Genomic DNA, 17,981 nt, shown 5'->3' on the forward strand with positions numbered 1-17,981 from the left:
TGGACCAAATGTATTTGTAGGAGTAAAACACAGAGATAAGTGAATATGTTTAGTGCACTTACGTATAATACAAGGAGGGAGGGGAAGACTAAGAGGAAGAAACCCTTCAAGGAGAAGCAAGAGATTTTGATGTGGAATGAGATGGAGAAGATGGTGAGGGAATTAAAGGACATTCGTGTGGGTGCCAAGCGACAAGCTTAAGTGTGTAGTCAGATAAAAGTGGAAGGCCTCCAGAGTTTACTTTGATGATCAAAGGATGCAGGAATCAAAGGTAGGCTAGGGCCAGACTATGGAAGACCCTGAATGTTGGACTCAGGATTTGAGCTTGCTCAGCTGAGTGATGAGAACCACAGATGATTATGAGCAAGGAATGACAAAATTTAGAGGCACGTGTAGGAGAGAGGAGGAACTGGAGAGAGCAACAGTGACGAGGAAGTAGTTGCACAAGTCCAGTTAATGAACTATTTCTAGAAGTAGGATCATGGCAGGGGGAATGGAAAGAAAGACAGGGATAGCTGTGCGACCTTTAAGTATGTCTGACTGACAGAAGGGGAACAGTCTCCCTGCATTAGAGCCACTCTAAACCTGCTAAGTGTTGCCTGTTGTCAGAAGGGAACACTGAGTACTGAAGGAGGTATAATTTAACTCTCCCAGTGGCTAGGGAAGGGGGTCTTTTAGGCCTTGCAGAACTCTCTATCCACCTTAAAAGCATGCCTTTCCATGAGAAGAGGAAAAGCAGTGACAACTGTGTCCTACCCTGTCCTCACTGGAACTACCTACTGTGAAAACTGCTTCCACAAGAGGAGAAAAAAAGGTCAAATTAGAAAGTTATCACTTATAACATTTCATACTGCATTCATGTGGAACAATTTATGCTTTGCCAAGCCCTTTTCTACTTATTTTTTCATTTTCCCTAAAGCAGCCCTTGAGGTATGAAGGAGGAGAACTACTGGCCCAATTTTTGAGAGGAGGGATTTGATACTTGCAAAAGAGTTCCCAGGACCAACATTTCCTGGCTCACCTGATGAGACTCTTAGCACACACCTTGCAATCCTCTTGCTATTTTGCTCAGTTAAAGGCAAGTGGGCTGCATTTTATAGAGTTTAAAACAGACACTAGTTGGATAAGATATGGGTGCTGTAGAAAATCAGCCCGGGAGTGGATAAAGGCTGCCCAGAAAATGTCCTCCAGCAAACGAAACAAAATCCAGAGCCCAGCTGGGAATTCCATTGCTGCTTTGGGTTTGGGGACTGTTTATTTTTATTTCTTGGCTCAAACCTTTCATTCCTGTCCTTGTCTCTTCTTATCTCCTCCCTTCCTCCCTCTCCCTCCCTCTCCACATCCTGGTGGCCACAGTCCTATTCGCCATACGTACATACGGCCCAGCATTTCATACCACTACCTAAAAAGTCTTTCAGTAGTAGCTTTGTCTCCTGCAGGTGGCACACTGTAAAATTGATACCAAAGGAACATATATCATGATCAGTCTTTGATTCATTTAGTCTCTATGTTAAAGACCCAGAAAGAAAATAACCACAATTCACAGGGAAAAAACAAAAACAAAAAATCCCCCCAAAAACGAATACAAAGTGGGAGACTCTTTCAAGTGGCATTTTCCAGCCCGGCTTTTGTGGTGGGCTTATGTAATCAGACGTAATTGTCTACACATGTTTGGTTACACTGCTTCAGAAATGACTTCCAGCCCACCTGATGACATCAGAGGGGTCAATGAGGAGCCTCTAGAGTCTGAGTGCTGTTCTTCTCTGTGAGGCTCAGTTAGGAAAGAAAGACGCCAAGGAGCAGAATTGGCAGACCCATTTCCTTCTGGACTTTCTTCACTTATTGTCCCTATGCCTGTATTCTAGTCCTCACATGCCTGCATTTTACTTATGCATGCACACAACAAAGCTTTCTCTGGAAAAGTCTGTTTTATATCCCCAAAGACTTAGGAAATGCATAAGCACATATGTGCTTCACGCCACGCCCCAGACAGACTTCAGTCCTTTGGTATCCATTTTAAGAATACGCTTCTTCACCAAGATATTTTGTGTTCTTCTAGGCAGGCGTGCAGGCAAGCCAGCCACTGATGTGGTAATAATAATTAGCATTGTCAGCTTAAGCACAAGATGGGAAGAGTTCTCTTTTCTGGAAATCCTTTCTAGAAGGTGACGTATGTTTAACAGGGCTGCCTCTATGATCTAGCTTTCTTTCTCATAGAAGGACTTAACAAACACTACAGAAATGCAGAGGCAGGACATAAAGAACTCCTGATCATAAGTGGCCTTCAAAGTCATCAAGACAATTGCACCCTGGCGACTGACTCCTTTCTACGAGGTCCACACCGAGTCATTAGCCAAACCATTTTTGAACTGTCTAACGATGCAGAGTTCTTGACTGAATGCAGCTAATTCCATTTCTGGAAAGAACTCTAAAGAATGGTCCATCAAAAGTTCAACTGACGTCCTTTCTGCTCTGTGATGTGATCCTACCTCGTTTAGATCATTACTGACGAATCTATTCCCTCTGTCAGATGGCAGCTTGTCTAAAGCTATTATGTACCACCTACATCTTCTCATTTAAGGAGCAGTAGTTCTATATTTTTTCAACCAACCATTCCTCATATGATGAAAGAGCTGGTGTTCTCTTGACTCCTTCCATACTAGCCATGATCGAGCATGATTTGAGTAATGCAGAATGAAAAGGTTCTTTCCTTCATGTGGACGTTTTGCCTCAATTAGCATAGGCTATGGGAACATTAATAAATCATCCCTACCGTGCCTTCTTTCTAGCCCCAATTTACTTTGGTCATAATATGTAGAAAACAATAAAAATGATTTGTATCAACCAACCACAGCTTTCTTCATTAGTTTTGAGCCAACAGCTCTCCTGGAGCCTTTTGTGACCTCTAAACACTCAGGAAATCACCCCTGTTCTAAAGAAAAGCCTCCTTTTCCAGGCTGCCCTCTTGCCCAGCTTGCTGTCACCGCTGCTGAGATAGCAGACGATTGATCTGAGAAATCAAGTTGGATTGCTGTCCCGAATCTACACTCGGGTCTCCTTGTGTCTGTCTGATCGATTTCACTCTGCGACATAGCTTGTCGCTATGAATTTTCATGCTAGTCAGGAGCCGCCAGTGCACCCAATAACAAGTGGGAGATGGTCTGCACCCCTCCCCATGCCTTCAATATACCCAGCTTCTGTGTCAAAAAATTTTTTTCAAATCATCTATTGCCAGATTGGAAAAAAGATTTGTTTGCTGCTTCTTTCTTTCTCTCCTTTTTTTTTTTTTTTTTTAAGGCCACGGGCCTGGATGCGGTGGATTTGGCCACTGGTTTTCCTCCCCAGGTTTCCCAGCCACAGCCTGTGGTGACATTTCCTACCACTGTTGTACTAGGTGTCACCTGTTTAGCGGCTTCTCTCAGCTGAGTGTCCGTGGCCGCAGGTGCTGTGCGAACACTGATGCGGTCTGACAGCCTTAGATGCCAGCTGCCTGCACGAAGCCTGCCCAGTCACCACTTTTTCTGTGAGTAGGATATGCTGCCCACGGCATGACAGATACAGAAACAAAAAACTAGGTGACCGGAAAGCTGAGACAAGTCCTACGAAGTGGCCTCCTGGGCCCCGTGGCTTTCAAATAATTGGGAGTGATAGAATAAAAACAAAGGTTGGAGGGAGTCTTGTTTTCTTACACTGATGCCCTGCGGACTGTACATCTGACTGGCTGCGAGTCCGTCACTGTATCCTCCTGTCTGGCTGATAACATGGCGAAGGGTATCCACCTAGACAACAACAGAGAAGGAATTAGTTCCAGAGATGTCAAGGAAGGCAGGCACATCATTGTCTCACAGTCTACCATCGGGGCATGCCGGATTAACGCGATCATTCGGAGACATTCTTCTTGAGGAAGAAGTGTCCAGTAGGAGGAGGTGGGGCTCTTACTAATGCCAAGTCCATCATGAGTTCTGAGTTCGGCAAGAAGTAAAATGGTAAAGGAAAACTGGGGTTCCCAACCTTGAAACTAATTCCACAGTGCTGCATGAGATGGGGAGGTGGGGGTGCAGAGGAAAGAGGATGAAGAAATTTCTCCTTTTCTCTTATTATTCTTCCCGGTAGATCATCCCATATAGCTCCTCCTTTGCTGAGGATCTGACAAAAATTAATTTTCTGTTGAAAGTGGGCGCGGGCAGCCATCTCACAGAGAACAAGAACGTGACTAAAACCCTGATGTTTTAAGGATTTCAAAGGTGGCCAATTGTTTAGTCACTTGACCGGTGTTGGATTATAGCACTTCAAATCTGCCTCCAGGTAGTTTTTCCTGAGTAAGGGGCTCATTCAATGGCCTGTTGGTCTATCCCAAGCACATACTTCTTTCTGTTCCCGAGGCAGGGTGGAAAATTGGATCAACGTGACTCAGAACTTCCCTCTTACTCTGACCCATAGCATACAACTTTATGCTCTCACATCACACTTCACCTCAGGACCTCTTCCTGAGGTGTCCTAGAGGCAACCAGTTTATAAAGGAGCATTGAGGCTTCATACCGGGCTCGATTTTTACTTCCCAACATGGACTCATCACCAGAAACTCAAGTCCACTGACCTCAAGGATAACTAAGAAGATGATGTTAGTCAACTCGGTTTGTGAAATTTAAAATGAAAACATGGGATGCTAACATGTTTGCCTATTTTCATTAATTATTTCCTTATTTGGGCAAATACTGAATATGGAAAAATCAACCAATGAGAAGGAGACCTGAAAATGGGAGCCAACGGACTGAACTCCTCCCTTTCCCTTTAGTGAATAAAGAATATGCTGGTCCACCTGCCTGATATGCCTTGGTCACCTCGCCCTGTACTTGCTGCCCCTCTCTCGCCTTCCTAGTGTGAGTGACAAGCCAGAGCCAAATGCATTCACAAAGGGTGGACAAGATTCCCTAAAACAATGGTTGTCTTTGTTTTGGTTTGGTTGAGTTTAGTTTCCCTCTCTTTCTTTCTCCTTCCCCCTCTCTGGATTGAAGCAGGAAGCCAATACGACTGAGGGCACTTGGGCTCTAGTGCGTCCACTTGGCAGCATATTGGCTGGGTCCCTACCTGTGATTGCACGTTCGCTCCAACCTGGGCCCCTTGGTAAGAATCCCCATTGAGTGACTGCACGCTCATGAACAAATCTCCAGAGTTTGACATGTTAAAAGAACTGGAAGAACCTGGAAAGGAAAGAGTGAGGCACCTGAATCACAGAAAGGAAAAGGCTCAACCCCCGCAACTAACAGCCAAGAGAAAGAATGACATGCAAAGTAACCCCCAAATAAAAACTAAAATAACAATAACATCAACAGAGTCTGGTTAGTAGCATGAAGAACAGAGCAAGCAATAAAGGGTGCATACTGCTGGTGTTATATGAAGCCACACCTTCCTGTAAGCTGTCCACAGGGACTGCTTCCGCTTGGCAACTTCAAGTTGAGAAAGGGAATATTTATTCTTCTCAACTCAGGTAGGTCTATTGTAGGTGTTTCTTTCATGCCTCTGAAGGAGTAGGATTGGCCACGGGGTTATAAAATGGAGAATATGGGCTTAACAACGTTCTTGTGCCACCAAAATGGAGCACCTTAGCTATTTGACTGGTTTCTAAATATGCTATTATGTAACCCATCTACTCACATGGGGAACAGTACCAGGGAGGAGAGGACCTAGAAACAATGTCACGCACTAGGGCTGGCCCTGGAGGATACTGACATTTATGACTTCTGCAAAGAATGTCAAGTTCCTTGCTGGGTGGCAAAGGCCCAGGGAGCCATGAAAATTGCAAGAATACACAAGAACAGTCTACCCTTCTCACCATCTATCAGTGTGGGGAAGGACGAAGCTGAGAGATGGAACAGGAATTCCCAAGCATGCACGAAACACGAAATGCTGCTGACAATAATGATAATGATTTCTAATGTGGGCCTCAAGAAGGGCAGTGAGCCAGATTCACATCCCAGAGATGGAGGCGGCTTCATCCACAGAGTCAGCCCTTGAGATCCATCCTGGCACTACCCAGGCACCACCAGCTCTGCTGTGGTAAACCTCACCCAATTTCAACTTAAGCTCAAGGGCCGACAAAAGCTTAATATTATTCTGAAGGCATCGTGCGTGCAGCTCAGCGCATTAGGAAAGAAAGCTCAACGTGCAAGGTTTGGTTAAAACATGACGTTAGCCTGAAAAGGAAGAGACCTCAGGGACCCAGGTCAGTTGCATTTTTTTTATTTCAAACCCTGCACTGTTTAAATGGCGCTCTTGCCCTAGTATTCGGAGACAGCCATCATCAGCGTGGAATCGCCCAACCGTGAGTCATGCCTCAGCTCTGATACTTGCCTTGTTTTCCCCCAAGATAAAGATCTGAGTTCTCTTAGAGCTGCCCTGCCTCCCATAGAAAGCTGCTGCTAACCAGGGAGAAGGCTTCCCCATAAAGGCCCACTTAAGAAGCGATGCATTCTAAACTTTGTCCTGTGCTTAGCTATCATACACACCATCAGGCTTCAAAGGCAAGGGCCAGGCAGAGAAACCAGATGACTAACAAGTGTTGGGACCACTCCACATTAAAAATATCTCCAATTTTCTTTTTTTATGGGATTTTCACCTACATGCAAGGCACGAGCTAACGACTCCACTACATAAACTGATCGATGCTCTATCTAGCTCTCCTCTCATTCCACTTTCCCAGAGAAAACGAAATGCTTTCTTGGGGGCGGGGGGATAGCACACGTATCAACCATAGGACTGACATTTTCATAGCTCTGCAATATGTCCTGTCTCATCTAGCATACATTTTTTTTTCTTCATGAATTTATCTAAAAGGAGTTAGAAGAGTTAAATCTTAGCAAAGTCGGTGTGAGAACTGATGAGGTATGGCTTGTACTCAGTGAGTGGGGTGAAAGCGTCAGCCTGCAACTTCCTTGCATTAATATGGTACCTATCTTTCCAGCTACCCCCTGACATACAGATAAAGCATGGGGTAGCACAGGTCCCACTCTCACCTTAATAAAATACCCAGAGTTCTATATACTTGGCTATAGCTCCTTCAAAATCTGTTTTGTAATCACAGAGATAAACCCAAATAATAAAAGCGATTGCAGTAAGGGTCACAACACATGCGTGTACTTAGATAGCATCAGAAATAAGACCCAAATTGTAACTTTTTAAAATGTCATCAGACTTCTCCCTACCCATCCCTAAACAGTGCTGCTTGAAGCCCAGGTGTCTTATTTCTCTCCCGCACAAATGCCACGTAATCAACCCAAACATTGTATGCTTCGCTGATGGCTTACTGGTAATCAGCACACAAACTTAGAGATGGGAGAAACCCCAAAGGGCTACACGATGCCAAGTAACATGGCATCCATGGAACCATGAAGGCACGGAATGCGCCATTTACAAAATGTACACTGCAATTGACACAGATGATTTAAAAATATATGTGCATAGATAAATTGTAAATATGTCTGGCTGCCTAATGTACACAGAGATAAATATGCGCATATGAATGTACTTCATGTACAAACGCATTTGTATCAGAGAAGTAATTGCAGACATAGGCCCTTGTGCTCTTGACTGAGCTGCTTCAGCATTTCACTGTCTCTGTACACCCATGTACGGCACTACTAGGGATTCTGACTCTCTGGTGAGTATCTAGAGGCAGTGTCTGCATGTAAGGAAGACAGCAGATGCCCCTAGACCACAGTAAAGCAGAGAGATGACCACATAAACATCTAAACAAGGAGGGGCAGCCGTATTCACTGTCCAGCACTGGAAGCTGGAAAGAACTTATTGTGGAGTAGATAGGTTCCTGAGAAGAGCATGACTCCTAGACAAAAAATGAATAGGTTCTCTTGGACGTGCTGTGGGAGTCTCCAACAGCTGATACAATGATCTAGTTTGCTAAGAGCATTTGGGAACCTCATGGGCAGGTTGCTGTGGAGTAATCAGCAATCACTAGAATTGCATTTGAAGATGTGCTTGGAAGATTGATTAAAAGATCTGAATTTGGTTTAAAAATGGAGGCAAGTTGCTTATTTAAACTGCAGCACAGATATCCAGGGCAGGTACAGAGATATATCTACGTCCCACTAGACAGAGAAGAAATAAATGGTTACCCATCTAATGCCTTTGCTTGGGCAACATCATGGCATGGAAATGTGCTAATATCTATATTCATTAAGCCAATTTCCTAAAAGTTGCATTTCTACTTTAAAGAATCCTTAGAAAATTTAATTTTTTCAGAAAAAAATGAACAAACCAAAACAACCAAAAACCCAATTAACCTCATAACTACCCCCCCAAGTGGAATAATAATAAATAAACCTAGAATGATAACAGTAAACCCCATATCAGGGTTTCTCGACCTTGGTACTACTGGCACTCAGATCAGGTAATTCTTTGTCGTGGGGAACATCTGACGTTAGGCACTGTAGGATGCTTAGCCATATGTCCTTTCTCCGCTCATAGCACTAATATCCTCCTTCTAAAACTGTGGCAATCAAAATGTTCTGAGGTACAGCTCAATGTCCTTGGGGTTCAAATTTGTCCCTAGCGGAGAATCAATGACCTAGTAGGAATGGATTTACTTTTTGCTCTTAAGACCCTAAAAGTATTTTCAAGTCCTGGCTCATTATTTCATTATAGGCACGAAATTTCTGTAAAGTAGCTGCACAGTGAATGGTCTTAATTTCTGCAGTGTCAAAAATCAAGATTGCAGAGAGATGATGGGACCAGTGTGATGAGAATCAACTCCCACACTATTTGGAGGCACAAAAGACAGATCTTCTTCGCTAGATGCAAGCTTAGTTACTTCTTGTGCCTGCTTCTAAGAAAGAGCCCTAGTTCTCATATCGCACCAAAAGTAGGAGGCTGAAGATGCATCACTCCAGGTCTCTTCTGAAGAGGGATGAACTTAGATTTTTATGGTTGCTTCAAGTGATCTCCATTTTTGCCTTCTCTATTCACAACTTTACCTCCCTTCCTTGTATTCTTCCTTTTTGCCCCACCTGTCTTGCTCAATCCTGCTATGAAGCAGGCTAAATGCCTCGAAATGCTGGTTAATCCCACACAGGTCCTAGTCCTACATGATTTTAAAGAAAAGGAGACCAGGTATATTTCAATCAATGGGAATACTTAGACATGGCCTATGTAAAGGTATTAACATGCTGATCCCACACAGAAATCTCAGGAGGGAATAGTTCCTTGCAGTAGAAATGAATATTTACACTTAGTAAAGTTTCTGGGAAAAAAACTCCCGCTTCAGTGTTCAGGATTTAAAAAGTTCCTTGGAGCTTGGTGTGCATAACTGTATTCTCAGCACTCTGGAAGGCTGTGGCAGCAGGATCTCAAGTTCAAGCCTAGTCCACAAATTTAATGACTTAGTGAGACCCTGTCTCACAATAAAAAGAAAAAGAAATTGAAGATGTAGATCAGTGTGAAGGCCCTAGGTTCAATTCCCAGTACTGCAAAAATAAAATAAAAAGTATTTCTTTGCTACAGAACTCTAAACTCCAAACTCTACCAAAATATATTTTCACATATTAACCTCTTATTTCAAATTTGTGCCAGGCAAGGTGGCACATATCTGTAATCCCACCCCTCAGAAAGCCAAGGCAGGAGGATCACTTGTGAGTTTGAGACCAATCTGAGTTCACAGTGAATTCAAGGCCATTCTGAAGTATATAGCAAGATGGTGACTCAAAAAAAACAAAAAAATGAAAAAGAAAAAACCCTAATTAAATAAACACAGGTTGTTAATTTCCACAACCATTTCTCTTTTGAAAGTATTGAAAACCAGTACACCCTACATAAAAACTGGAACATTTATTACTTTATCTGTGCACCGATTTGGCAAAAGAGTAGAAGAAAATACAGCAAAGCTCACTTACAACCTTGTTCGTTATTTCTTTTAGAATCTCATATGACCACACCCATGCAGTCTGTACTTTATAGTATAGTCTCTCCTGCACTGAATGAATATACATAACACACTGCAATGACTCTTCCTGCATCGAATGCATGCTAACAGGTGACTCTGACACTATGTTGTCTTTACTGCACAGTCTCTGCTTTAGAATCAACACTACAGAGGGTTCCTCAGCGGACTATTTCCAACAACTTGGGCACACATGGAAAGTTTAGCTCAAATTTTCCATAATTACTTCGTCTGTGCCCAGAGTCGTCACACCAAGTCTAAGGCACCAGAAACAGCCCTTAGAAAACTGTACTCACAGACTGGCATTCTGTGAGTGCCAAATACAGAGCAGGGGTTAAAATGCTTACTTTTCTCTTTGTAAGGGCTTTAGGAAAGAATAAATAGTTACAGATATAGTAATGAAGGAAGTCCACAGGGCCCTTGTAAGGACTAGTCATAAATCATGCTAAGCCATCTGCGATGCAGCTATATCAGGGACAGGGAAAAAGTCATTTTGATATCTGTTTTGCATTATGATAACCTTTGCAGGAGTGTTGAGTGCATTTTTTGCTAATGTTAACAGAACTGTACCTCTTCCAAAGAGACAAGTGAAAATGTCTGCCTAGCAGTACAGTTCAAGTTGTGTCGCTGGGTCTGAAACACTTAAGAGTTGACCGGATGGAGAAGAAGCAGTTATCCTTGATCCTTTGCCAATCACATCAGGATGGGGAGAGAAGATAACAAAACAAAGCTTCAAAACGCAAATGTGCTCCTCATAGTTACTCGAGCTGCGGGGCTGGATTCTACACTGTCTTTCCATGGCCACATGTACAGAGCCCAGTCCACTGTCGGTGCATGATTGCATTTAAACACGGACAGTACGGCTGGACGTGGAGCAAAGTATGACAACAAATGAGGACAATGAAAAAGCTCACAGAAGGTATCCGTGCGTGGAGCCTCCACGTCTCGGCCACGGTATGGGAGAAGGAGGACTTCGTGCAGTGCACAATCAGGTCAAAGACACCAGATCCCCCAAGAAATGCTAGGAAGTAGATTTGTAGTTGTATTCTAATTAAATATATTTCAATGTTTATTATTTTGTTGGTATCATCTTAGATGCGCACTCCACAGCCCGAGACAGCAGAAACTGTTCAATGTGGGTAGTACCATAATTTGATACAAAGCTTATTTAAGGAGAAAATACTTGTTTTTCCTTTATCAAAAATAAAAGCGCACCATTCCTTCCATGGCACACAAATACTAAAGTGACAGTTTAAGCATAAGTGAATTTTTTTCACTGTGGATATTCAGAACTGATGGCCCAAGGCATACCCAAAAGTATATCATGTCTCAACTAACCTCTAGAACTAGGGAACCGATGCATATTCACTAAAATACAAATACAACCTACACGACTGATACAATGACATGAAAACTGGAATGTGAATAATTTGAATTAATGACTGGCAATTTTCTATGTAGTTTACACAAGGAAAACCAATAAAATAAAAACAAAGAATAATCATTCTAAACAATTCATAGAAATAATTGTAGCCTGGCTTTGCAGATCAGAACTTGCTAATGATATTGCTAGAATGACTAGTCCTTCATTGAATGTATGCTAACAGGCGGCTCAGACACTATGTGTTGAGGACAGCAAAAATGGATAAAAACTTTATATATAAAAGGCCAAATGACCGGACTCCGAGGATCTCTCTCAAGCTTAAGTTTAAGGTCTTTATTGGAGTCTCTGAATTTAGAGGTGTCATCAAAACCAAGCACTGTGCCTCTGCCTCAAGGAAAGCAAGACACATTAATGCAATCTCCCAGACCACACGATCTTGTAAACAGTAGAATACATTGTTTCTGGAGATGAGAGGAAGTGGTATCAGCAATACAAAGGGTAATTAAATACATAAATCAACCAATCAAAAATCTACAGAATTAAAATTAAATCCAGTGTCAGAAATGCAAGTATAAAAATGGAGAACAATCCCCCCAAATCAAAGAAAAAACTAACCAGCTGAGTTGGGAGTGGAAGGTGAGTTAGCTTGGCTTCCATGGGCTGACACATTGGTAGCAGTGACAGCCGTTTTGGCAGCATAAATATTGGCTTCCTCTTGAAATTTACCTATGTTCTTCTTGTACCGGATTCGCTTATTTCCAAACCAGTTTGATACCTATGGCAGTTTAAGAGAAAATAAGAAATTTAACATTCATTCTTTACAGACATTGTAGCAAGAAAAGAAGATCAGGATGAAGAGGTAGGCAAATTGGTCTTCTCCTGCTGATGATTTGCAACACAATTAAGAGATCTGAAGTAAGAGCTTCTAACACAGCAACAACATACACTGAGATTCCCTTGTTTAATGTAACTAAAATCTAGCAAAACCACAGTGATAAAAATTTTTTTCCTATAGAAGATCTGCTCATTTAAGCCAGGACTCTTTTAATTTAGAGCAAGCATTTTAAATGTGCTTACTCCTTAATTTATGACACTAAAATAAACATACCAGGAGAAATGCCTGTTTCTTATCAATGCTAAAGCTGACTTAGCACAATTAAAATACACAGACCTTTAAATATCTGTATAAATCTATATTAACATATGGGTGCTTTCATGCATAACTTAATTTCAAAATTTTAGAAGTTAGATAACTTTAATATGGACTCAGATTCTTAGCTGCATAGTGTTATAGACTTCAGGATCAATATAATCCCACCCAATACATTACACCGAGTATTTTCCGCAAAGCTCGCTGTTAGCAACAGAAAGAAAAGCTGACACACACACTGATTATTCCTTTGAATTCCAGGCTTTAAATGTTAAAACCCATATACACAATAAGCCTAATTTACTTTCATTTGTTAATTTATTTCCTTCATGTTGCTCACAGCAGCTGTCCTGGCTTGATTTGGGACCTCTGCTCCTTTATACAAAGACCTCTGCCAGAAACAAGTGGAGATATAATCAAATTCAAGTTTAGCCCCATAATTCCTGCCCTGGGATGGAAGGTTTTATACCTCATATTCCAGATGTGATTTCTGAACTACAATGTTGTGCTTTGTATATAATTATGAAACAAACTCAAAATTTGGCGAGGGAATGGTGAATTGAGCACACATGTACCATGGCTTATAGAAAATTATATACAGTCACCCCTTCCCCATAAAATGGCACATAAAGAAAATGCTTGCAAAACCACATTTTAAAAAATCACTGAAAATTTAAAACATAAGGCTGTCCCTCAAAGACTATGCAATTTAGGCTATAGCAAAAATGCTAAGCCTTTGTTATAAAAATAAAAATATCATGGCACTATTGGTAAACAAGAGAGGAAAAAAGTCAGTAACAAAATGCTTATTTATTGTAGATCCAGAAAAAAATTTAAACTGAAAGAGGAAGGGTATTTCCGGGTTTATTTCAGGATCATTGTATATCTATCTAATTTCTTTTTGAAAGTCACACTTTTCTTGATATTATCTTCACTGTTCATGTCAATCATTCGTGATTATCATTGCTCTTTGATTTCTAAAGTGGAATGGGAGAAGAGGAAAACAAGGACATTTTTCAGAGTTAACTGGAAGAAAGATGAGGGTAGCTGAGGAGTTTAATTTCAAAAAGGAGAGTGATTATTAAAAAAAAGAGAAGAAAGACAGCAACTCCCTGCCTAGAAATGGAAGCCTGGGAGCATATTTAATATATGATACAATGACTCTAATTTGTAGATTGGAAAATGAAATAAACTGTGAATCCCCTAGAATTACACAGCTGGCCCGTCTCAGAACCGTGTCCCTACCATAAAGCATCACACAGTATTGTGTCCCATCAGGACTTGCTTAGCAATGGGGGAGCAAATTGTGCCTCCTGGGGAGGTGGAGGATGAGGAGATGGGGAAGGAAGAATGCAGGCCTTGGGGTGGATGGAGGAAAGAGAAAATTATATAGGAGGCAAATAATCACTGTGCAGAACCAAGTATGTGCACTTGAGTGTCTGTAATAAAAAAGTAAAGGCTGTTGGAATAGAACAGGGTTCTATATTATTATTATTATTATTATTATTGACTGAACCCAGGGCCTTCTTACTAAACTACATTCCCAGCTTTTTATTTATTTTTTTAAATTTTGAGTCAGGGACTCACTCAACTTTTTATCTAGCTGTAATACTGGTTAGCTCGAGAAGGGTTCATTTTCACGTCTCGAGAGATTTGAAATTCTAAATCCCAGACACAGTTCTCAGAGAGTAAAGTGACTTAATTCTACTTTAGAGGCAGAAGATCCCTGGGTTTTAGGGGTACAGCTCAAGATTAGATCATTTGCCTTGTGTGGGTAATGCCCTGGGTTCAATCCTCAATAGTAGGGCAAAAAACAAAAACAAAGACAAAAACAGAAGCAAAAAACAAACAAATAAACAAAACAACAAAACTAATTTGTAAGTTAATGACATGATCCACATCTTGAGCCATTCCTCAAACGCGCAGGAAGTCATAACAAAAAGGCGTCATTATTTTTTTCTTTTTTTGTAAACAAGGGGTCTAGATTTAGATAAGAACCATTACTGCCCTGGGAGCAGTGGGGGGTTACTAGAGTTTGACTGCTGATGTTCTGTCTTCCCAGGATGGTCAAGTCTGGAAATGATCTTCAAGGAGGGAAAAGTGCCTGAGGAGGAGGGCTCAGGATAAAAAGGAGTCTACTCATTCTGTCTTATCTGAAAAAAAAAAAAAAAAAAGGATGTTTGCTGCTGCTAACTGACCCACAATTTGTTGGTTCGGCTTGGGCAATCTTTCCCTCGTCAATACCTGTAAGTACCTTTGGTGGCATTCTACTTTATTTTGACTGTACCTGATTTTGCTTAGCTAAACACAGGTTGATAGAATTAGCGCTCTCCTGGGAGTAACAGAGCCAGAATTCAATTCAGGGATGTACAGATGCTTAGTTTATATAGAACAGCATCTACTTGGTTTGAGAAATGTTTAGTGAAATTTCTCCCCGGAGTAGAATTCTCCATTACTCCCTTTCATCCCTTAAAGGAAACACCAGCACACTTAGCTCTCTTGCCAGTGATATAATTTGGAGGAAAACTTTCTCTGACAGATTTCAGGATTCTCACTAAAGTTTCAGTGAGAGACTACAGTTGATATTTGAAGGTCAAACTGAGTAAGAAGTGTGGATGGACCCTTGGAGTAGAAAAATGTAATTGTATGTGAATACTGCCTCTGGTCTACTTCATACTAATGTTGAAGACTCCAGATCTATAAAAATTTTATGTCACGTGTATTTCCGACTCAGTAGGTAGCAACTACAGTTATTGCATTTTGGGGGAAAGGGACCCTCGGTGGCATTTGGTGTAACCACTCCAATGCAATAATGGTGACATGGTAAAATTCCTTCATTCTATCTGCTATAGAGTCAGCACATCGAGAGAAGACATCTGACTCCATTTCTCTAAAGGCCACAGAATGACTGGTTTCATTCACTGACTCTTAAAGTAAACAAGGGACCAAGTAAGGAATTGACCAAGTTCGAGAAAATAGCATGAGGAATACAGATGGCTTTCTAAGTACATGGTAAAAACTCCACCCATTCAAAGCAAAGGAGTGCTCGCTCACTGAGAAGAGCTTTATGCTTGTTTTCACACTGGTTTCTTCCTCTTCTTCTCTCCCTTCGGCTGGGACCTCTCACATTTTTTCAGGTATTTACCTTGAAGTTCTCTTGCACACATCAAGTGCTTGCCTCACTATCCTACAGCTTTAGCTAATGGACCTTACAAGGCATGGATGTTCAGTAAAGCAAGACCACCATGAAGACCCTGCTGCAAGGCTCCCCAAAGCCAGGCTGTAGCCTGGGTTTCAGGGGGCTTCTTACCTGGGAGACAGTGATGCCACACTTCTTGGCTAGCTCCTCTTTGGCTTCCTCACTGGGGTAAGGGTTGCTGAGATGGGAATAAAAATACTCATTCAGGATCTCCGTTGCTTGCTTGTTGAAATTCCGTCTCTTCCGCCTCCATAAAGAGAAAAGGAAAGAAAACAACAAAAGTTTACACCAAATAAATTCAAGGGAGAGAACAGGATCTCTATCGGGGAGAAGACACATTTTTGAGCAAAAGGTGAAACAGAGATTTGCACAAACGGGCTGGACACTCATGAAAGACACTTGGTCAGTACTGCACTGTACGCCACAGAGAAGAATGGTGACATGTAAGGTTCAGGCCACCTTGGTTTTGAATCACGGATCGACTGGGTACCAGCAGGTTGTTTAGGCTGCCCCTCTAAGTCTCAGCTTCTTCTACTAAAAATGAGGCATCCTACTGAACTCATAGGGTTAAAGGAAAGGAGAAAGCAAGCCACACACAGAAAACATTCAGCTCAGTGCCTGATATATGTCAACAGCCAGGACGTAGTGGTGACAATTTAAGGTTTAGATGTAAGATGTCCCCCCAGATTGTCAACTGTGTGGGGAGATGACCAGGTCACGGGGGCACTAGGCCATCAGGGGATCCGCTGATGACTTCAGGAGCGGAATGCACTGCTGGTATAGATGTGCTGCCCAAGCGAGCACACTGAGTGAGCTACTGGGGGTGGGACCTGGTTGGCAGGGGCCATTGGAGGCAGGACCTGGAAGCCTGTGTTCTTGTCTCTGGCTCCTCCCCCTCTCCATGCTTCCTGACTGCCGTGCCCCTCTACTGCTCTGTTCCTGCTTTGGAGTGCGTTGACCACAGATTGAAACCCTAAGTCTAAAAAAAAAAAAAAAAAAAAAAAACTCTCCTCCTTTAAGTTGTAGGTGTCAGGTATTTTGTTGCAGTGATGGGAAAGTGACTAAGAAACAATTCTTCCTACTAGGTCACAGCAATCAATCCAAGTGATTCCCTTTCAGGGCTAGCCAGGCAGACATGCTTATTCCTATTTACAGCTGAAAAGCCTCATTCAAAGGTCACTTAGCTGGTACGTTGTTGGAGAGCCAGGATGTTAATTCAGTTCTGCCTATGAAACCCAATCTCTTCCTTCTACACGCACTGGCTCCTGGCCATTACAGAGACTCTGCAGCCGAGAGTTAAAAATAAGTTATCATTTTCTCTCTATTCTACCCTCATATAAATGGATGCAACATTTTTAAAAAGGCACCTTGGAACAGGGCAGTGAACGGACTGGAATTAACCCCCTGACTGCCTGACCTCTTTCAAGAGGAGAAAAGAGGACTCACTCCTTACACAGGAACAGCAGCAGAATGGTCAAACAAAAGGCCACAAGAAATCTTTTTCAAATCCAGGTTGCTAAAAGGAAGAAGACCATTCTCAAATCAAAGCATTTTCTGCCTTAAGAAAAATTGTTAACTGAGCTGATTTCAAGAGAGAAGCACGTCAGTGCTTCCTTCCAGCTCAGGTCTGTGGACAGCTAGGAAACTCCAAGTTCATGGCAGGTCCGGCTGGCTCTCCTTGAAGTTGTAGGGTCTTCATCTTCAAATGAGCTCTATTAGCACTTTTGTCTTTCTAGCTTTTATCAAATGCTTGTCCTTGTGGAAAAGATTTCCAGAATACCTCTGGCTATGCCAGAATACGGAATTTCCCAATTTAGCCAACAGAAAGCATGGATGGCCTTGGTAGACAGGAAATTCAGCTAATATTGTATTTTCAGGGTCCCACTTGGATTAATTAACAAAATAAAGTACCCGATTTTACCAGATGAACACCATCTGTCCACAGGTATGAACCACAGCTGTCCAGATCATGCCAGGCCCAAGTCACTCTCCCAAATCATGCTGAGTTTCTGGGTCACCCAGCATCAGAAGTCAGACAGTCTGGATTAAAAGGCCCAAGTAAAAAGTAGGCATGTGCTAAGAGCCCTTGCTTGATGGGAATTTGAGGAAGACGGCCAAGTGGCTGGTGCTGGTCTTTGCATAACCTTTGGCTGCTGCTTCTTCTCCTGAGGAAGACAGTTGTTTCAGGCCTGAGGAACTGGACCCCAAAGACTCCCCTAATTGTGAGAGTCTCTGTTCATTCATACGGTTGTTTGCATTAGCATTACAGTGTATTTTTTGGGACTCTTCCAACCGAGCT

At 42.1% G+C, this 17,981-nt stretch overlaps 1 protein-coding gene across 1 annotated transcript in view; it reads right to left on the reverse strand.

Moving 5' to 3' along the window:
* Window positions 1–17,981, reverse strand: part of Pbx1 (PBX homeobox 1) — a 272,729-nt gene that overhangs the window by 21,149 nt on the left and 233,599 nt on the right. Inside the window, exons 7-10 of the mRNA XM_033765964.1 lie at window positions 15,794–15,929; window positions 11,949–12,108; window positions 5,089–5,201; window positions 3,690–3,779 (exon numbers count right to left, since the gene is read on the reverse strand). Coding sequence (XP_033621855.1) covers window positions 3,690–3,779; window positions 5,089–5,201; window positions 11,949–12,108; window positions 15,794–15,929 — 499 coding nt within the window. The remainder of the gene's footprint in view (window positions 1–3,689; window positions 3,780–5,088; window positions 5,202–11,948; window positions 12,109–15,793; window positions 15,930–17,981) is intronic.

This window comes from Fukomys damarensis, unplaced genomic scaffold (genome assembly GCF_012274545.1).
Source record: "Fukomys damarensis isolate Sample0158 unplaced genomic scaffold, DMR_v1.0_HiC HiC_scaffold_19, whole genome shotgun sequence".
Classification (NCBI taxonomy): Eukaryota; Metazoa; Chordata; class Mammalia; order Rodentia; family Bathyergidae; genus Fukomys; species Fukomys damarensis.